Source organism: Larus michahellis, chromosome W (assembly GCF_964199755.1).
Source record: "Larus michahellis chromosome W, bLarMic1.1, whole genome shotgun sequence".
Lineage (NCBI taxonomy): Eukaryota > Metazoa > Chordata > Aves > Charadriiformes > Laridae > Larus > Larus michahellis.
The window spans coordinates 21,133,386-21,155,809 of record NC_133929.1 but is presented as its reverse complement, the minus strand read 5'-3'; the positions used below and the strand labels follow the sequence as shown (position 1 = coordinate 21,155,809).

General features: G+C 42.8%; 1 protein-coding gene across 1 annotated transcript in view; it reads left to right on the top strand.

The window, feature by feature from the left end:
• Window positions 1-22,424, top strand: part of LOC141735550 (potassium/sodium hyperpolarization-activated cyclic nucleotide-gated channel 1-like) — a 318,988-nt gene that overhangs the window by 211,353 nt on the left and 85,211 nt on the right. Inside the window, exon 4 of the mRNA XM_074568526.1 lies at window positions 1,533-1,751. Coding sequence (XP_074424627.1) covers window positions 1,533-1,751 — 219 coding nt within the window. The remainder of the gene's footprint in view (window positions 1-1,532; window positions 1,752-22,424) is intronic.

The window sequence follows — 22,424 nt, the reverse complement described above, 5'->3', positions numbered from 1 at the left end:
TGATCTTACAACCTCTTGAATACCATGACTTTAATAATGCTACTTGTAGCCTTAAAGTTCAGATTTATTTTTTTTCCAGCAAGTAGTTTATTGTTTTCCCCAATGTAGTCTATACAAAGCTGAAACTGCCAAATAATTTGGTATGGTTCTCTAACAATTCCCTTATTAATTATTTCCACTCAAAGGAGATTGATACCAGCTGGAAGGAAAATCCTTCAAAATACACTGAACCTCGATTCATGTAAGTTGCTTTCCTGAGAGATAGGGAACTTTGATTAAAATATCTGCACTGACTCAGATGGCAAGGAGTTTCTGTGCTCCAGGTGGGTATTTGAATCCTGAACTGGAGATTTTTGAGGGAAGCTTCTTCATTTGTTTAATTTCCTGAGTATTTTTTTAAAGCCCCAAAACAAAAGGAATCTTATTTCCTTGTTACTCAGTGAGGAACACCTGATTACCAGCAGTGTAATTTTAATCTAAGATAAGTCTTTCTTTTTTTTTAGTACAAACAGTGAAAACCTAATCTTAGCAGTATCTATAACACAAAAGTTTCATTTGTAAACACAGAAACAGCTCACAAATCTGAAAAGCTTTAACTTAAAAAGTGAAACAAGTGTAAATACAGAGGACCATTAATTTGTAAATTATAATATTAGTGAATAAATAGTAATTTTGTCATCTGCAATCCAAGAATTGTTAGCTTATTTTCTGTTACCAGTTATTTTAGCTGATAGGGTCTAGAAAAAGTGCTTGAATGGATGAAAAGTGCAAGAGTAGTTTTTAACCTTGGCATTTAAATGGCAAGAGAGCAAGCCTGAAGCTCTTTGAGAAAAAAGAGCATTTGAGCAAAGCTTATATGGGTGTTAGAGAGACACAAATATTGATATTTCATATGTAAATTTTATATATAAATGCTATTGCTTATTTAGAGATTTGTTTATGTTAACAGGATTACTATTTTTGGTCCTGTATATTAGAGTCTATACTGGATAACTGCTTAATCTTACTAACGTCATCCCAGTTCTTCCTTCTTCACTTTTTCATTTCTGAAATTATTCTCAGTTCCTTGTGGTAAATACTATGTTTTCTCATGTACGCTGCGTGCCTCCAAGCACAATTTGTTTTCCTGGGCACTGTTACATTCCTTTGACAAGGAAAATAGAAAAATCTGACAAGGACTCCCAGGGCTCCCGTGTTAAAGCGTCTGCTTTTCTCTGGGAACGACCCCTTTCACTCACTCTATGTAAAGCTAAAGGGAGGATACTGACAACACCTTTGCAATTTTAAAAGCTTGTGAGTTGTTGGGTCTTTCTAATCTCCCAGAGAGAATGGGAAGGGGTAGCTACATATCAGAAATGCAGGACCCAGGTATTCACCTTTTATTCTGAGCTGTGTTTCACAGATCGTGGCTATGAACATGGGTTTGCTATAATTGCAGAATAAACAGTAATTTATGATCCCACTATACAGATATAAACGTATTTTTTCCTTCAGCTGCTTGCTGGCTCAGTCACTTGTCTCTTTTCTTGCAGAATGATTCCTGGGGAAAGCAGTACTCATATGCACTCTTCAAAGCCATGAGCCATATGCTCTGCATTGGTTATGGAGCCCGTGCCCCTGTCAGCATGTCTGACCTCTGGATAACCATGTTGAGTATGATTGTGGGGGCTACTTGTTATGCCATGTTTGTTGGTCATGCCACTGCCCTCATTCAGTCTCTGGATTCCTCACAGCGACAATATCAAGAGAAGGTAACTCATTTTAATTTAACTTCTTAAGTTTTGAAACAGATTAATTAAATGTTTCAAATGTAGAAAACGTCTTACAAGTTTACATGAAATAATCTAATAGCATCTGAATCCCGCAGCAAATTTCATTGAATTCAGAACATGCTATGGGCTAAATATATTCCTGTATGAACCCATATTCCTTATGGTACACATGGTTCTGTGCGCCACATGCATTGAATTAAATCTTGGATGTGAAACTTGCTTTAAACTCTGTAAAATCTTCTGTGAAAACTCCATCCCCTGGTTCAAGCTATGCTTTATACACCTGTGCTATGTACTCTGTAGGTACTTGATCTAAGTAGCTGTCCTGGTTTGGGGTGGAGCAGAGCCAACTTTTCTGTTCAGTAACAGAGACTCTTGCTCTTACTTGTTGCTGTGGCAACCAGGGTCAGCTGACTTTACCCTGTGGAGAGATCACACCTGTGGGGAGGAGCGGACAGTTCAGGTGACCCAAAACTGACCAATTGGATATTCCATCCCATCTGCCTGCTCAGTATAAAAGCTGAGGGATGTAAAGGCTTAGGTGGATTTTTCTTCAATGACTGATGTCTGAGGAGGACTCTGTCAGTTCATCTGATTTTTATCTAGGTCACAAGTCTGTGGGACCTGATGAGATGCATCCCAGAGTCCTGAGGGAATTGGCTGATGGAGTTGCTAAGCCACTCTCCATGATATTTGAAAAGTCATGGCAGTCAGGTGAAGTCCCTGGTGACTGGAAAAGGGGAAACATTGCACCCATTTTTAAAAAGGGGAGAAAGGAGGACCCCAGGAACTATTGACCTGTCAGCCTCACCTCTGTGCCTGGGAAGATCATGGAACAGATCCTCCTAGAAGCTATGCTAAGGCACATGGAGGACAGGGAGGTGATTTGAGACAGCCAGCATGGCTTCACCAGGGGCAAGTCGTGCCTGACCAACCCAATGGCTTTCTACAATGGAGTGACTGCATCAGTGGACAAGGGGAGAGCTATGGATATCATCTACCTGGACTTCTGCAAGGCCTTTGACACAGTCCCCCACAACATCCTTCTTTCTAAGTTGGAGAGATATGGATTGGATGGGTGGACTGTTCAGTGGTTAGGGAACTGGCTGGATGGTCACATCCAGAGGGTGGTGGTCAATGGCTCGATGTCCAGATGGAGATCGGTGACAAGTGGTGTCCCTCAGGGATCCGTACTGGGACCGGTGCTGTTCAACATCTTCATCAATGATTTAGACAGTGGGATCAAGTGCACCCTCAGCAAGTTTGCTGATGACACCAAGCTGAGTGGTGCGGTCGATGTGCCAGAGGGACAGGATGTCATCCAGAGGGACCTGGACAAGCTAGAGAGGTAGACCTGTGCAAACCTCATGAAGTTCAACAAGGCCAAGTGCAATCCTCGTTATCAATACAGGCTGGGGGATGATGTGATAGAGAGCAGCCCTGCAGAAAAGGACTTGGGGGTACTTGTGTATGAAAAGCTAGACATGAGCCAACAATGTGCACTTGCAGCCCAGAAGGCCAATTGCATCCTGGGCTGCATCAAAAGAACTGTGGCCAGCAGATCCAGAGAGGTGATTCTCCCAGATGTCCCAGCTGGCATTGTGTCAAGCTCTGGAGCCCTCAGCACAAGAAGGACATGGACCTGTTGGAGCAGGTCCAGAGGAGGGCCACAAAGGTGATCAGAGGGATGGAATGCCTCTCCTATGAGGACAGGCAGAGAGAGTTGGGGTTGTTCAGCCTGGAGAAGAGAAGGCTCCAGGGAGACCTTATAGCATCCTTCCAGTACCTGAAGGGGGCCTACAGGAAAGCTGGGGAGGGGCTGTTTGCAAGGGCATGTAGTGATAGGACAAGGGCCAATGGTTTTAAACTAGAGCAGGGCAGGTTTAGATTAGCCATTAGGGAGAAGTTCTTTACAATGAGGGTGGTGAGGCACTGGAAGAGGTTGCCCAGAGAGGTGGTGGAGGCCCCATCCCTGGAGACATTCAGGGCCAGGCTTGATGAGGCTCTGAGCAACCTGATCTAGTTGAAGATGTCCCTGCTTAGTGCGGGGGGGTTGGACTAGATGACCTTTAAAGGTCCCTTCCAACCCAACATATTCTATGATCCCCATCAGTGTGTTCTGGAATCCAGTTCCCATTTGTCACCGAGTCCAGTGTGGAACTTCCCCAGTGCCTGCTGGTGATATCTTCCTGGGAGCTTGATATGTTTTTTTATATATTTATTTATATTGTATCTATTTCATTATTTCCTTTTTTATTTTATTATTTATATTTCATTAGTTTATTTTTTTCTAAACTTGTAAATCTCTCTATATCTCTCCTCCTTCTCCTTGGAGTGAGAGGTGGGGGAGAGCATCTGTTGCCTTGTCATTGGCCAACCCTGCCCAAACCACGACAGTAGCCTGAATGAGGGCCTTGTGCTCAGTACCTTGTGTATGTTTATACAATTTCCTGTTATTCCTTTGGATTGCAATTTAGAGGAAAAACTTTAACATGTCAAAAGAATGGCCTTTAAATGAGGACCAAACACAATCAATTAGTTTTGTTTGGAACTACTCAGAGAAGTGCTCAGAAGATGTCTTTGCTTTATAATGTTATTGTTTACACTGTTCTTCATGACCTGTTAGATCCTCTCCAAGGACAAAAGGAATTGTGGCCAAAACATAGAAATGTAGAGAGAATTGAGTGGAGGAGGAGAGTTCTCTCTGAAGCAGGAAGAAAAAGTTTGTTCAATTCCTTATTAGATTCCTTGTAGGTATGGTTGGAATTAAAAAGGCATAAATAGATACAGGGTGGGAACTTTCTGAAAGGAGCACAAAAATGCACTCATTAACACTGTCACTTGTGTAATAAGAGACAGAGGTAAGTATGGGTGAAGCTATGAAACCAGGTGATGAGGCAAGGAATGGTGGTGTAAGGATGAAAGGATCAAAATGAACCTCAGCAAGGGACAATAAGGATATGCAGAGTTATTGAGGTGCTTAAAAGAAGCCAAAATTGGTTATTATAGTAAATGGAGAATTGGAGAGGCCATGCCAGGAGAGGGGTCAGCTGAACAAGGTAGTGAAGTCAGAGAGTTCAAATCAGCAAATAAAAAACATGGCCTGAGCAACAGTATTTGGTATATGTCCATAAGAAAGTCCAGAAAGGTAAATTGGGCAGAAATCCTGGTGTGATGGAACACAAGCCTGGGGGAGAAACCTGGCAGAGAGTAAGTAGAGGAGAGGGTGACCCTAGCATGTGCTGAAGATGAAAAGGAATTGCCTGAGTTTGCTGGGTAAGAAAAAGGGAAAAGTAAAAAAAAAATAAATAAATAAAATCTGACTAGGATGGATTGGAGCATTTTCTTTGCAGGCAGGCAAAGAGAGAGGAAGACAAGAGTGTGTGGGAGAAAGAGAGTTTACATTGTTTTGTTTAGCTCAAGTTGCAACAAGACCATGGAGTCAATGTATGAGAGACAGGGAGAGGTAAGGGATGAGCTATAAATCCAGCAACAGAAAAATTACCCATTAATCTCACATCTGTTTAAAACAGAAGTTTGCAAGCAAGAAAGCCCACACAATGTTATCTTAAAAAATAAGTGATGATGACAGGTTTAGAAAGAGAGGATGAATGAGCATTAAAACCTCTGAAAATTTGAGTTCTGTCAGTGACCGTGTGAAACCACCTAATCCATCTCAGTATAAAGTCACTGGGCTAATCCTGGTATGTGATTTAACCCAAACTGACTTGCTTGTTGGGTCTGTTCTGCGAGCTGAAAGGGAAGTAGTTTTATCAAAATGGGACACTTGTAGGGAGCTGTTGAGCAGAAACATTGTAACCATAGACATAAAGGAAGGCATAGAGAAGGGAATCCTAAACCTAGTATAACTGCAGTTTCATTAGAGGTTAGGGTCAACATCTATACATACACATAAACAGATGTATGAAATCAGCAGAAGTGTTCACCATCCACCTGAAATCTCATCTTAATCATTATCCTCAGACCTTCCTGGATGCAGCATGATATCACAGTGCTTTGAGCATCAGAAATACAGCGCATGTGTAAAAATATTCATATATTTTAAACTATGTTAAGTAAAGCCAGTTTCATTTGTGTGTTTGGTGTAAATTAAAACCTGGCAGCAGTCAAATGGTATTGCATTTCTCGTGTTTTCACATAACAGCAAAAAAAGCTTTTCTTGGGGTTTTCCCCCCTGTTTTTTATGCGCATTAGTATAGAAGTGTCTGGCATTTTTCACTTCCTGCAGTTACGAACGTTTTCATTCTTCTTGTTTTTACTTGTTCATTTCCTGACATCAGAGGCAAAAGCATAACATGGCATTGACAATCAGGAATGAAAGAAATGAACCAGAAATTGCATGCTTCTCTGTCTCTCTGGCAGCCATTTGTATGCCAGTTATTATGGGCTAGAACTAAAGGATGTCTTAATTAAGTAATTTTTTTCTACTGATTTCTGAGACCCTGAAATTGTATGTATTGGCTATAACAACTATACTGACACATTTGTATATTCTTGTCCATTACTTTATCATAGTTTAATCATATATTTTGAAATAAATCTTTGTTTATAGCCTAAGAATTATAAACCATTACATACTACTAATGAATATAGTATATTTTTCTTTACGAACTGGATAAATGGGCATTTCAAAGACCAATTTGTGCTATCCATTTTGTCAGCATATTTTCTAAATTATTGACAGATAAAAATAGCTTATATTTCACTTAACTGAGACTTAAGAAAAAAGTAAATCAAATCTTCAGCCACAGGTTTGAGAGTTTTAATATGTATACACTGCAATATCTATTTTTGCCTAGTGCATTGCTTTTTTTTTTTCTTCCTGGAATTCAAAAATTGGAAAAATCGGGGGACTTTTTCAGATTTTTTGGGATTAAATGCCAGGATCAACTTCTTTTTTTTAGTCCTATGTATATAGGATTGTGTAGTTCTTGGCTCCATTGTTTTCTTTATAAGAGACACAGAAAATACTGGAATTAACGTGAATTGCTAGGCAACATAGAATGATAGTGGAGGTGAAGAAAGATGTTCTTAGGTTCTTCTCTGAGTAACATCATGCCAAAAACCTTATCCTCATTTTCCAACTGATTTTCCCGCTGTAGCTAAAGTGATATTTCATAAATGTATCTGTGGAATGCAACTAACAGAAGGACAGTTCTAGTCCTTCTCACACTGAAAGCAGCTAGAAGTGACATATTTGCTGAAATCACCATATCTTCCTCATTTAGATCCTTCCAAAGCTCAGGGTATGCAAAACTAGAACAGGCATAATTCAAAATGGAAGAAATAAACACAGGAAGACAAGAGAGAGTTTTCATTAAGCCAAATATGTCAAACACCATCTAAGAACTTGACCTCTGCCAAGCGTTGCATGCTGAAAGAAATCAAAGTATGGTAAGAAAGAAAATATTGTTCCACAAGTTTACTGTTGTGGGCCAAAGACATAACTTATCAGAGGAAATTAACAGTGATTATTAGCTGCCAAATGTAGAAGGCGGACAATAAAATCACATACCAAGAATTGCTACAAAAAAGGGATGCGTTTGTACATTCTGGTCACTTTGAGGAACACTTCAGAGATTTTTCTGCTGAAGTGAATGGAACTGTTCTCAGAGAAAAAAATACCTCTCAGAATGAATACATACATCAGAACTTGGTTTCAATGAGTGAAGGGCCAATGCCTGACAGAGGAGAAAGACATGTCCAAGCCAGGTATACTCAATCTGTATTCCCTTTTCAATAAGGAAGTCTGACAGACCATTCTACCTTATAAAAGGACGGAAGTCGTCAATGACTCAATAGCATCTTAGCACTCTCCCTCCCCAGTCTTTGGTATAAGTCCAAGGTGAATGCATCAGTAAATAGAAGTAATTTTAAGTGATAACTCCTTTGACATTTTCTAATATCTAGGAAGTCACCATACCTCAAAGATGTTTGCTTTTGCTAAGGCAACATTTATTTGAAACAACCAGAAATGCACATACAGAATTTGTTAACAAACTAAATGATTCTATGATTCTATGAACGAAAGATCCAAATGAACAGTCATTTGACAAGGAGCTAAAGATCATTAGTAAAATACTTCTTCCTTTATATGTTGGCAGTTTTTAATGGGAAGACGTTCACCTAATGCTCTGGATATCATTGAATAACCTTGATTTAAGACTGGTTAATGTTTCCTGTGTTACAGTCTGTTGTGGGCATAAAATATCCAGGAACAAAGTCACAACAAGCTAATAGAGGCAAGATTTGTGATAGCATACAGATTGTCTCATGTTTATAAAGATTTTAAAATGGGTTTGATAAAGTGTCAGCTATTAGATCCATTTTCATTCTGTATATTTTGATTTTTCTCTATTGGTAAGCAACTCAACTGCGCAAGGTTTCAAAAATAGAAAAAAAGACAAAGCAATTTTACCAGTTGCAAGTATTAGAAAGGCATAATATATATTTAATTCAACTATTTGCATATCATAGGAAATGGAAAAAATTACAACTATCTCCGTATAGTGGATGCTGTCCTAGTCCTTGGAAGATATGCTAAAATCATTATTAAAGATACGAAAGAATTCTGAGCTTGACATTGACTTCAAATGTCCCAAAGGACATCTCGTCCTAGCCCTACACTCTGCTTTTATCTTATCTCTTAATTTATGGTCTTTCAGCACATTTTCAGTTAAATCAGTCTAGTTCAAAGGGAAGAAAGGATCTAAAAGTACTTTTCTACAGATAAAAAGCAATAATTGCATATAAAGATTATTTAAAAGCAAATTATTAATTGGCGTTGGGTGCCTTTACGTAGATAGCATTGTGATTTGAAGCATAGTTTGCTCATTTTTCATTTTCTTTTTAAGCATCCAAAAAAATGTTTACAAATTAATAACTGGGTTAAGGCAGAAAGACGGCTTTAGATTTTGCAGCATGAGGTCTTGCACTGGCTTTTCAAGTCTGCCTCTCACAGCTCCATTTTGGAAAAAATCATAGAATGGTTAGAATTGGAAGGAACGTTAAAGATCATCTAGTTGGAACCCTCCTGCTATGGGCAGGGACACCTTCCACTAAACATGGTTGCTCAAAGCCCCATCTGGCCTGGCCTTGAATACCTCCAGGGATGGGGCATCCACAACTTCTCTGGGCAACCTGTTGCACTGTGTCACCATCCTCACAGTAAAGAATTTCTTCCTAATATCTAATCTAAATCTACCCACTTTCAGTTTAAAACCATTACCCCTCGTCCTATCTCTACACTCCCTCATAAAGAGTTCCTCTCCACCTTTTCTGTAGGCTCTCTTTAAGTATTGAAAGACTGCTCTAAGGTCTCCCCGGAGCATCCTCTTCTCCAGGCTGAACAACCCCAACTCTCTCAGCCTATCTTCATAGGAGAGGTGTTCCAGCCCTCTGATCATCTTTGTGGCCCTCCTCTGGACTCGCTCCAACAGGTCCATGTCCTCCTTATGTTGGGGGCCCCAGAGCTGGATACGGGTGGGGTCTCACCAGAGCAGAGTAGAGGGGCAGAATCACCTCCCTCAAATTGCTGGCCATGCTTCTTTTAATGCATCCGGCTTTCTGGGCTGCAAGCTTCTCATCCACCAACACCCCCAAGACCTTCTCCTCAGGTATGTTCTCAATCCATTCTCCACCCAGACCTTAAACCAATCCCCCTGTCACGGGCAGGGAAACCTTCCACTAGCCTAGGCTGCTTAAAGCCCAATCCAGCCTGGTGTTGAATACTTCCAGGGATGGGGCATCCACAACTTCTCTGGACAACCTGTTCCAGTATCTCACCACCCTCATTGTAAAGAACTTCTTCCTAATATCTAATCTAAATCTACCCTCTTTCAGTTTGAAACCATTACCCCTCATCCTATCACTACATGCCCTTGTAAAAAGTCCCCCTACAGCTTTCTTGTAGGCTTCCTTCAGATACCGGAAGACTGCTATAAGGTCTCCCTGGAGCCTTCTCTTCTCCAGGCTGAACAACCCCAACTCTCTCAGCCTGTCTTCATAGGAGAGGTGCTCCAGCCCTCTGATCATCCTCGTGGCCCTCCTCTGGACTCGCTCCAACAGGTCCATGTCATTCTTGTGCTGAGGACTCGAAAGCTGGATGCAGTACTCCAGATGGGGTCTCACAAGAGCAGAGTAGAGGGGCAGAATCACCTCCCTTGACTTTCTGTCCGTGCTTCTTTTGATGCAGCCCAGGATGCAGTTGGCTTTCTGGGCTGCAAGCGTGCATTGCAGGCTCATGTTGAGCTTCTCATCAACCAACACCCCCAAGTCCTTCTCCTCAGGGCTGCTCCCAATCCATTCTCTGCCCAGCCTGTATTTGTGCCTGGGATTGCTCTGACTCAGGTGCAGGACCTTGCACTTGACCTGGTTGAACTTCATGAGGTTCACATGGGCCCACCTCTCAAGCCTGTCCAGGTTCCTCTGGATGGCATCCCTTCCCTACATGGTATAAACCACCCCACACAGATTGGCGTTGTTGGCAAACTTGCTGAGGGTGCACTCAATCCCAACATCCGTGTCACCAACAAAGATGTTAAATAGTACCAGTCCCAGTACCGACCCCTGAGGAATACCAAACGTCACTGCTCGCCACTTGGACATCGAGCCATTGACTGCAACTCTTTGAGTGCAACCATCCAGCCAGTTCCTTATCCACCGAGTGGTCCATCTGTCAAATCCATGGCTCTCCAATTTGGAGACCAGGATGTCATGTGGGACAGTGTCAAATGCCTTGCACAAGTCCAGGTAGATGATTTCAGTTACTCTTCCCTTATCCACCGACGCTGTAACGCCGTCATAGAAGGCCACCAAATTTGTGAGGCATGATTTGCATTTGCCCTTAATGAAGCCATGTTGTCTGTCACCAATCACCTTCTTATTTTCCATGTACCTTAGAATAGTTTCCAGGAGGATCTGCTCCATGATCTTGCCAGGCACAGAGGTGAGACTGACCGGCCTGTAGTTCCCCAGGTCTTCCTTTTTTCCCTTTTTGAAAATGGGGGTTATGTTTCCCCTTTTCCAGTCAGTGGGAACTTGACCAGACATGACTTCTCAAATATAATGGAAAGCGGCTTAGCAACTTCATCCACCAGTTCCTTCAGGACCTGCAGATGGATTTCATCAGGTCCTATAGACTTGTGCACATTCAGGCTCCTCAGCTGGTCTTGAACCTGGTCTTCTCCTACAGCGATTGTGAGATTTCTCACAGCTGCTTATAGAATATCTTATCTGCCTCTTCATCCTGGTTGGGCGGTCTATAACAGACTCCCACCATGATATCTGCCTTGTTGGCCCTCCCCCTGTTTCTTACTCATAAACACTCAACCCTGTCATCACCATTATTAAGCTCTAGACAATCAAAACACTCCCTAATATACAGTGCTACCCCACCACCTGCCTGTTCTTTTCTGAAGAGTTTATAGCCATCCATTGCAGCACTCCAGTTGTTTGAGTTGTCCCACCATGTTTCTGTGAAGGTAAATACCTTGATTAAAGGACCATTTCCTAACCATCCAATGAATTATTGCATACATAGACAGGAAAACGGAGGTTGGGGCTCTTCAGATACTGTTACTGCAAGGACTAACGTGCCTTTGAGACTTTGCCATAGGTGATATGAAAAGCAAGAGCAAATTTTGAATACAACAAAAAATAATCTACTGCAAGTGATGCTTTACTGCAGGCAGTCATGCTTAGATGACCAGATGGCATCAGTGGCAAAAATGTCATCTCTCATCTCTACTTGCCTAGAAACTTTGTCACGTATAAGACCTGGCTATAACTGTTCATCAGTTGGGACTTACACACTGTGTTTTTGTAATTCGCTGCAGCTGAAACAAAACGCAGAATCTTGGTTTGCACAGACTGACTATATGAGAGGATCACTGTGTTTTTCTGTTCTTGTGTCTCCCCTGGTTTCAGCTGAAAGTTTTACTCCTAATTTTCCAAAGAACTATTGGCTCAAACTCTGAGGTATGATAAAGATGCCATTATGGAAATACACTAGTCTGAAGCAATGCAGATCAGGTAGCTGAGAATAAATCATACAAGGAGCTGTGGATAATAGGCTTTCTGAGGCAAGGAGAAATTAGGCAGTACCATTAGAAAAGTCTGTGAAACTTCTTCAGAAAAGACCTTTTTCAGGAATGAAACTCACAATCCTAGTGTTAAAAAAACCTAGGAACAACATCAGAGAGCCATATACCCTCACAGAAGTAATTGACTGTTATTTTGTCTGTAATGGATTGGTTGGAACATGACTTAAAGTGAGCAGAAAAAAAACAGCTACTGCTTACTTTTGTATTGTATTTACTGGTTTTCTTATTATGAATAAGTGCATTGATATTCTGGAAGAGCACAAGATCCTGCTTGTCAATAGTAACTCAGCATTAATAAAGTCAGTGTAATCAAATGGCAGTAAAGATATAAAAGTGGGCAAGTGGGATCACATTTAGAAAAATTAAAGGAAGATACCAGTTCTGGCTTTCATTTCATAGCAACATGAAACATTAGGTTACTTCCTAACCAATGTTAGGAAGTAGCCAAGGCGGCCAATCTGAAAGTACAAATACAATCTGGATTCAATATTAATATCTCAATGTGATCTGAACATTTTTGTTGAACTACTTAGGCTGTAGGTTGGTGCAGTATTAGCCAATGATGATCTTATTCCCTTTTACACAGGAGGCTTTCCATTTCATTTCATAGTCTACTTCATGATCCACTGTGATCACAGCCATTAATTGCTCCATCCCCAAGGGGAAAATTGCCATGGCTTAACACAGGCACGTGTTAAGCAAGCAGAACATCATTGCCCTTCCTTATAAATAAGGCACAGCCAAATTCCACCCTTGAGCTGTCTGTTCACACGCACAAAAATATCACAGAAGTAAATCTGAATTTCCCATATTTTACTTAGAAAAAACTCATGTTGACAGTTAAGTTGGGAACAACTTGGTAAAGGGCTTCATGAGATGACCCAGAATTATTTACAAAACAAACTGAGGCCAACATTAGGCGAAACAAACACAAATAATATACCTTCAGGAGCATTCTGAAACTAGAGTCTACATTGAAAGCACTGGTGAACTGAGTGTTTCCAAATTTCTTTTGGTGGCTTTTTTGAGGGAAGGAGGATTAATAAATTAAAATTACCTTAAAACTGCAAATATTTTCTAGCTCTTTTACTAACGATGAGCCAATATAATGTTATTGGTGACGAAGGCTACAAAACAAACTTTCATTCATTAGCAAGCCAACCAACAAAAACCAAAAGTAACCTTGAATAAATTGCAGGGTAGTGTATTACTAGGCATGTATTTTTACACTTAAGTCTGAAGCTAACTGTTTAGAAAAATAATGTTTAGAAAGCACAATGAAAAATGTACAATACTTACAACCATACCGTTTAGGGACACCCAGCAATCTGGTGGGAAATCCTGGAGCAATGGTACTAAAAACTGCAGACAACCATCCCAGTGGCACAGCAGCAGCATCATTCCAATCAGATTAAAGATTCTCACCACAGCACTGGCCAGATCGTACGTCATGTGGAAAATCTGTAGGCAAAAATTACACGTGATATATGTGATACAAATCAGAAACACAAATCATTTACTTCTCATCAGGCAGGTTAAAGACAAAGAAGTAGCATCCTGGACTTCTATGAAAGCTGAGAGTTCTCAGCAAGGCCCATTAATCTGGGCAGAGTGCTGTGCTGACACACCTGACTCTTGGCTGCACCCCAGTGTTATATAAGCTGATGAAAAGGGCTTATTTTGGATTTGAAGTAATCAACTGAAGTGTTTTCTTAAAGCCTACAACTTCTTTCAATTGAAGCAAGTCTCACAAATTAAAAAAAAAAAAAGTTGGGAAGCTCAGTAAAGGTAGTGAAACCGTTACTTGTCTGTGACCTTGGTGTCTAAATAATCACAAAGTTGTGGGAGAGACAAATTCAATGACCCGTTCTGAAAAGATTCACTTTCACGTTTCTTACCTTCTTAAAAGCACCAAAATCTGAGTGAAGAAACACTATAAATAATTTTACATATATTTGGACTTCTGTTTCTACACTGTGTATTTATTAATCCAATTTGCACATACCAGTCCACCAAGAAAAATGACACTCAAGTATTTCATTGCTCTTAATCATTGGCAGTTTTTCTAAAATACTGAGAACACTGAAACACCTGTAGTAGCTAAGTTTATGTCAAACTAATATAATCATTTGGATTTCAATATATTGTTCTGTTCTTAGGCAAAAAATGTTTGCATTTGAAAAGTCTTACAGCAACACATAATATATATACTCTTAAAAACAACATAGACATTTTCAAGTTTGTCATAGGCAAGATTGTTGGACAGAATTAATATGAACAGCTGCAGTCAGTTGCCAAATAGTATGAAGAAAAACATTATATTTAGCACTTTTCTTCTATATTGTTTTTAAAGCACTTCCAAGCTACGAATACAGACATATTCTTTACTTTTTACACAATTCAGTCAAGTCAGGGTAAATATTCTGTATTTTAATACGTATAATTATCACCATCCAGGAGTTCGATTTAGAAGATGAAGAATGTCTACTTGATATTTCATGGAATTTTAAATAGAAAATATTATTTAATTGTACAGATAGACATAGAAATCAGAAGCTTTAGTGCTGAAAACATCAGATTGCTAGAAGTATACAGCCATATTGGCACATGCCATTTTGCATCTGTAAATAAAAGAATTCATACATAAAAGAGGGAATGTTTGTATCCTGACTTTTACATATCTAAACTGAAAGTAGAGATTAAGTACCCACACTGTAAATGAGTGCAAGTGCAAATATGGAGAGCGTGTTAAGGTGCCTTTAACATCGTTTTCTGTTAGCGGGAGCTTGTCCTTGTTTGAAAATGATGGTGTATGGTTTGAGTCCCAAAATGCAAAACCTACATAGTAGAAACATACCTCAGACATTAACTTTATGTGCAAAACATTTTTTCAAGCTAGGGCATTTTAAGGCAATATATTCCAAATCCCAGTTTGATAAACACTGGAAATAGATGCTTGTAACATCATTCAAAATGTCATGTCTTATCCAAATACCATCTAGCTCCTGTCAAAATTGAGGAGATGACACTGATATTTAGGAGATACTGTAAATAGGAATAAACAGAAAAGTGTCACCATTACACATTTGTGTTGTTTAGAAATGTATTTATGTTATAGCTATTTCAGTAGCTACAGTTCCAGTAGCATGATATGAATTGTGAGAGTAGATATGTGAAACTGAAATAATTTTATTTTAAAGAACTGAAAAAAATAGTAAGGATTACTGCTGTTTTGGAACACTAGCACTCATTCAGGTTACACCTTATCCACACAGTTATTTTATTACACCTGCAAAGTGCAGATGAATTCCTGATGACATGAAAAGTTGCAAAAGTTGAACGTTTTTCAGAGAAAGCAGGATTTCCCCTTGAATATTTGTCTGAAAATGTGCAGAAAATCAGATAGAAATAATACATATTTTACACAGAGATCACAACTTGCCCAGGAATTTTCTATTTCTCCAGAAAAGCAAGTTATCACATCTCTACACTAGGGCTGGACAAATATCAAAGTTCCCGCCCATGCTGTTTTCATACTGCCTCAAGCTTCCCATTAGGCTTTACCAGATTTTCAGAATAATTCACTGTATTGGACATTGAGTGTTTTTTAAAAAACGGGTCACAAATATGACAATTGGAGCCAAACTGAGCACAAACATCTTCATTTCTGTACTAACTTAGAAAGAAAACTTTTCTGAAAACATGCACCGAGGTGTATGTGATGAGCAGGAGATCTGGTTCTCCAAAACTCTCCAGAGTCCACAAAACAGCAGATGCATAAACCCAAGGCTCTCTGTAACTACGGGCCTAGGCACGACAGATTGTGCATGTATCGTGTGATCAGAGCTGCATAAAAATGATCATTCTGTGGCTCTTTCACTTGGATGGAGCCCATTTTCGGGCATCAATTCAGATTACAGAGATGCTCTCACTTGCAAAGCTCATATCTTGATATAGAATTTCCAAGATTTTAGATCATTTTGTGCTGGCACATTTTCAAATTTTAAAAGTTCCTTATTATTCAATTGGCCGATGTGCACTGAAAAACAAAAAAAAAAGCAGGTGGATGGATTTCCCAATGTATTTTTTTAGGCATTTCCGAGATCTTGTCTAGCTCTTATGGATGTATCACTTCCTGCCTACCCCATGAGATTGTGCAATGGTTCACTAAGCAAATGTGACGTCCATTCACAAGAAGGGCCGGAAGGTGGATCCGAGGAACTACTGGCCTGTCAGTCTGACCTTGGTGCCTGGGAAGGTTATGGAAGAGATCATCCTGAGTGCCATTACACGGCACATGAAGAACAACCAGGCAATCAGGCCCTGTCAGCATGGGTTCATGAAAGGCAGGTCCTGCTTGACTAACCTGATCTCCTTCTATGACAAAGTGACCCACTTGGTGGATGAGGGAAAGGCTGTGGATGTTGTCTACCTGGACTTTAGTAAGGCCTTTGACACCGTTTCCTACAGCATCCTCCTGGAGAAAATGGCTGCTCATGGCTTGGATAGGCATACGCTTTGCTGGATAAAAAACTAGCTGGATGGCAGGCCCAAAGAGTGGTGGTGAAGGGAGTTAAATCCAGTTGGCAGCCAGTCACGAGTGGTGTTCCCCAAGGCTCAGTATTGGGGCCAGTTCTGTTTAATATCTTTATCAATGATCTGGACGAGGGGATCGAGTGCACCCTCAGGAAGTTTGCAGATGACACCAAGTTGGGCAGAAGTGTTGATCTGCTTGAGGGTAGGAAGGCTCTGCAGAGGGATCTGGACAGGCTGGATCGATGGGCCAAGGACAATTACATGAAATTCAACAAGGCCAAGTGCTGGGTCCTGCACTTGGGTCACAACAACCCCATGCAATGCTACAGGCTTGAGGAAGAGTGGCTGGAAAGCTGCCTGGCAGAAAAGGACCTGGGGGTGTTGGTCGACTGCCAGCAGTGCGCCCAGGTGGCCAAGGCAGCCAACAGCATCCTGGCCTGTATCAGGAATAGCGTGGTGAATGTGACTAGGGGAGCGATCGTCCCCCTGTACTCGGCACTGGTGAGGCCCCACCTCGAGTACTGTGTCCAGCTTTGGGCCCCTCACTACAAGAAAGACATTGAGGTGCTGGAGAGGGTCCAGAGAAGAGCAACAAAGCTGGTGAGGGGTCTGGAGAACAAGTCTTATGAGGAGTGGCTGAGGGAGCTGGGATTGTTTAGCCTAGAGAAAAGGAGGCTGAGGGGAGACCTTATTGCTCTCCACAACTATCTGAAAGGAGGTTGTAGAGAGGTGGGGGTCGATCTCTTCTCCCAAGTAACAAGTGATAGGACAAGAAGAAATGGCCTTAAGTTGTGCCAGGGGAGGTTTAAGATGGATATTAGGAAAAATTTCTTCACAGAAAGGATTATCAAATATTAGGCTGCCCAGGGAAGTGGTGGAATCCCCATCCCTGGAGGTATTTATAAGATGGGTAAACGTGGTGCTTAGGGACATGGTTTAGTGGTGGTTTTGGCAGTGTTAGGTTAATGGTTGGACTCGATGATCTTAAGGGTCCCTTCCAACCTAGATGATTCTATGATTCTAAGGCTTCCCAAATGAGCCACTAGAACCAGTACAAAGATATATTACAAAGGGAGGCTAAAATTCAAACCAAACAGCTGGAGCACTGTGTTCCAACTAAAGGACCTTGATGAACCAGAGAGGTCTGTTGTTGGGTTTGTGCTCTATTCTATCTAATTACAGTGGTACGACTGAGTAAGTATTGGGGTTTTTTTCAAAGCCTCTTCATTAGTTGCGTGCCTCTGCAGTAATGGTCACGTACTGCAAGAACAGTAACATGTTGAAAATTTTATGTGAAACCAAATCCAGCAAAGGAAATGACTGCAACAGTCAGTATATGACACTGCAACCTTCCATCATTTCTTAAAACTTTCACTCCAGAAGTAGCTCCTGTACAGTTTAGCATTCAGGATTATATGTACATGCATGAACATATTCTGGATTGCTTAACATGGAAACATTGTAACAGCATTTCAACCATACAACACATTAATTGTAGTGTTTTATCGCTCATCTTTTCCTTATATAGCCTTTTATGTGTAGCCTATTCTAATAACTGTGATAACTCTGTATTAAAGAAAATAACTTCATAAGAAAAATCTTGAGCAAATGTTGAAGAAATCTTTTCAACAGCTCTACATAGTCTCTCTCTTGAGTAAATAACAGCTTTTTTTTTTTTTTTTCCTAAAAGTGACTTATCACGGAAATGTGTGTTTCATCGGAAAAAAAAAACATTTAAATACCCAAAGCATACACTGTAAGTGAACAAGATTTGTTGATGGTACTGTACTGACATCTTTATGTTTGGAATCACACAGAATCACAGAATGGTAGGGTTGCAAGGGACCTCTGGAGATCATCTAGTCCAACCCCCCTGCCAGAGCAGGGTCACCTAGAGCAGATTGCACAGGAATGCATCCAGGCAGGTTTTGAACGTCTCCAGAGACGGAGACTCCACCACCTCTCTGGGCAGCCTGTTCCAGTGCTCTGCCACCCTCAAAGGAAAGAAGTTCCTCCTCGTGTTTAGATGGAACTTCCTATGCTCAAGTTTGTGCCCATTACCCCTTCTCCTATTGCCGGGCACCACTGAAAAGAGCCTGGCCCCATCCTCCTGACACCCACCCTTTAAGTATCTATAAGCATTGATAAGATCCCCCCTCAGCCATCTTTTTTCCAGACTGAAGAGACCCAAGTCCCTCAGGCTTTCTTCATAAGAGAGGTGTTCCAGTCCCCTGATCATCTTGGTAGCCCTTTGCTGTACCCTCTCCAGCACAGTTCCCTGTCCTTCTTGAACCGGGGAGCCCAGAACTGGACACAGTACTCCAGATGCGGCCTCACCAGGGCAGAGTAGAGGGGGAGAATGACCTCCCTCGACCTGCTGGCCACCCTCTTCTTGATGCACCCCAGGATGCCATTGGCCTTCTTGGCCACAAGGGCACATTGCTGGCTCATGGTCATCCTGTTGTCCACCAGGACTCCCAGGTCTCTTTCCACGGAGCTGCTCTCCAGCAGGTCAGCCCCCAACCTGTACTGGTGCCTGGGGTTATTCCTCCCCAGGTGCAGCACCCTACACTTGCCATTATCGAATTTCATAAGGTTTCTCTCTGCCCAACCCTCCAGCCTGTCCAGGTCTCTCTGTATGGCAGCACAGCCTTCCGGTGTGTCAGCCACCCCTCCCAGCTTTGTGTCATCAGCAAACTTGCTGAGGGTGCACTCTATCCCCTCATCCAGGTCATTGATGAATATATTGAAGAGGACTGTACCCAGTACTGACCCCTGGGGAACGCCACTAGTCACTCACCTCCAACTAGACTCTGTGCCCCTAATCATGACCCTCTGAGCTCTGTCTTTCAGCCAGTTTTCAATCCACCCCACTGCCCATTCATCAAGCCCACACTTCCTAAGCTTCCCTACGAGGATGCTGTGGGAGACCGTGTCAAACGCCTTGCTTAAGTCAAGGTAGACCACATCCACTGCCCTCCCCTCATCTATCCATCCAGTCACGCCATCACAGAAGGCTATCAGATTAGTCAGACATGGTTTCCCCTTGGTGAATCCATGTTGAGTCCTTCTGATAGCTTTCTTTTCCTCCACATGCCTTGAGATGGCGCCCAGAACGAGCTGTTCCATCATCTTTCCAGGGATGGAGGTGAGGCTGACCGGCCTGTAGTTCCCCGGCTCCTCCTTCTTGCCCTTTTTGAAGGCTGGAGTGACACTGGCTTTCCTCCAGTCCTCAGGCACCTCGCCTGTTCTCCAGGACCTTTCAAAGATGACGGAGAGCGGCCCAGCAATGACTTCCGCCAGCTCCCTCAGCACTCTCGGGTGCATCCCATCGGGACCCATGGACTTGTGGATATCTAATTGACCTAATTGATCTCTCACTTGATCCTCCTCAACCAAGGGGAAGTCTTCCTCTTTCCCTGTTACTTTCTCCAAAGTCTGGGACTCCTGAGGGCTGGCCTGAGCAGTAAAGACCAAAGCAAAGGCGGCATTCAGTAACTCCACCTTCTCTGCATCAACTCTGCCTTCTCCGCATCCTCCGTCACCATGGCTCCTGTCTCATTCAACAGGGGGCCCACAACTTCTCTAGTTTTCCTTTTTCCTCCAATATACTTGTAGAAGCCCTTCCTGTTGAGCTTGACATCCCTTGCCAGGTTTAATTCCAAGGAGGCCTTGGCTTTCCTCGTTTCATCCCTGCACGCTCTGGCAGCATTCTTGTAATCCTCCCAAGGGGTCAGCCCCTTCTTCCACTTACTGCAAACTTCCTTCTTCCACTTGAGCTTTTTCAGAAGCTCCCTGCTCAACCATGCAGGTCTCCTGCGTCCCTTGCCCGATTTCTTTCTCTTAGGGATGCACTGATCCTGAGCTTGGAGGAAGTGGTCTTTGAATACCAACCAGCTGTCTTGAGCCCCCCTGCCTTACAGAGCCCTAGCCCACGGGATCTCTCCAAGCAGTTTCTTGAAGAGGTCAAAGTTAGCTCTCCTGAAATCCAAGGTTCTGATTTTACTTCTTGTTGTTTTGTGCATAGTACCCATGATCCTGAACTCTATCATTTCACGATCACTACAGCCAAGGCTGCCCCCAACCTTAATGTCCTCCACCAGTCCCTCTGTGTTTGTCAGTACCAGGTCCAGTAGTACTCCTCTCCTTGTTGGCTCCTGCACCACCTGTGTCAAGAAGTTATCATCAATGCACTGGAGGAGCCTCCTGGACTGTGCATGCTTGGTTGTGTGGTCTTCCCAACAGATATCAGAGTGATTGAACCATAAGAACCAAGGCCTGTGATTGCAAGGCTACCTTCAGCTGTCTGTAGAAGGCCTCATCAGCTTCCCCATCCTGATCAGGTGGCCTGTAATAAACACCCACAACAGTGTCCCTCATATTTGCCTGCCCCTTAATCCTTACCCATAAGCTCTCAACCCTCTCTTCATCCGCCCCAGGGAGAGCTTGATGCATTCCAGTTGCTCTCTCACATAAAGAGCAACTCCACCACCTTGCCTCGCTGGCTTGTCTTTCCTGAAAAGGACATAGCCGCCCATGACAGCATACCAGTCATGTGAGCTGTCCCACCATGTCTCAGTAATTGCAATGAGATCATGGCCCTGCAACCACACACAGATCTCCAGCTCTTCCTGCTTATTCCCCATGCTGCGTGCATTGGTGTATAAGCATTTCAGAGAGGGAGTCGTGTGTGTAGTTTTCACCCTTGAGATGTGGTATGCCTTCTGGCTCTCAGAAATACTGGCACACTCCCCCACAAGTGCTGAGCAACTACACCCAGGGACCTCATTGGCAAGCCCAGTACCATCCCCACCTCCTTTCAAATCTAGTTTAAAGCCCTCTCAATGAGCCCCGATAACTCTTGTCCTAGAACCCTTTTCCCCCTGCAAGATAAGCTATTCCCGCCTGTTACCAGCAGGCCTGCCATTTTGTAAATCAGGCCATGGTCAAAGAACCCAAAGTCCTGCCAGCAGCACCAGGCTCGGAGCCAGGCATTGATCTGCTGGCTCTTCCTATTTACCCCCTCATCGTTCCCCGCAACTGGGGGGATAGAGGAGAACACAACTTGTGCTCCTGATCCCTTAAGCAGCTGTCCCAGGGTCTTGAAATCTTTCTTCATTGCCCTTGGACTTCTTTTCACTACCTTGTCGCTGCCTACCTGAAAGATCAAAAGGGGGTAATAATCTGAGGGCCGTACCAGGGAAGGAAGCTTCCTCTTCACTTCCTTGACCTGGGCCCCAGGAAGGCAGCAGACCTCCTATGTAGCGGGTCTGGCCTGCATATTCGGCCTTCTGCTCTCTTCAGTAGCGTGTCACCTATGACTATGACCTGTCTTTCCTTCTTTACCGTAAAGGTTTTGATGCAGGGAGAGGTCTGACTAGACCTTGCTGACACCTCCAAGGTAGGAGAACTATCATGCTCGTCATCATCCAGGTTCCCTTGCAGAGCACTGTACCTGTTACATAACGGCATCTGGGAAGATGGGGTAGTTGCCGGGCAGTCCCAAGTGCGGTGCCTGTTGCGCTGGGCAGGAACTTCCTGCCACTGCCCCCTGTCCTCCAAGTCACCACATTCGGTCAGGGGGAGAGAGGACAGGGAGTTCTCACATTCCCCACCAGCCCCTCCTTGGTGGTGAGAACAAGGTCCAGCATGGCACCTCTCCTTGTTGGTTCCTCTACCACTTGGAGAAGGAAGTTGTCATCGATGCATTCCAGGAACCTCCTGGATTGCTTATGCCCTGCTGTGTTGTTCCTCTAACAGATATTGGGGTGGTTGAAGTCCCCCATGAGGATCAGGGCTTGTGAACGTGAGGCTGCTCCTATCTGTCTATAGAGGGCTTCATCCACTCAGTCTTCCTAGTCAGGTGGCCTGTAGCAGAACCCCACTGTAATGTCACCTGTCCCTGCCCTCCCTTTAATCTTGACCCATAAACTCTCTGTTGGCTCCTCATCCATCCCCAGGCAGAGCTCCATGCACTCCAGCTGGTATTTGC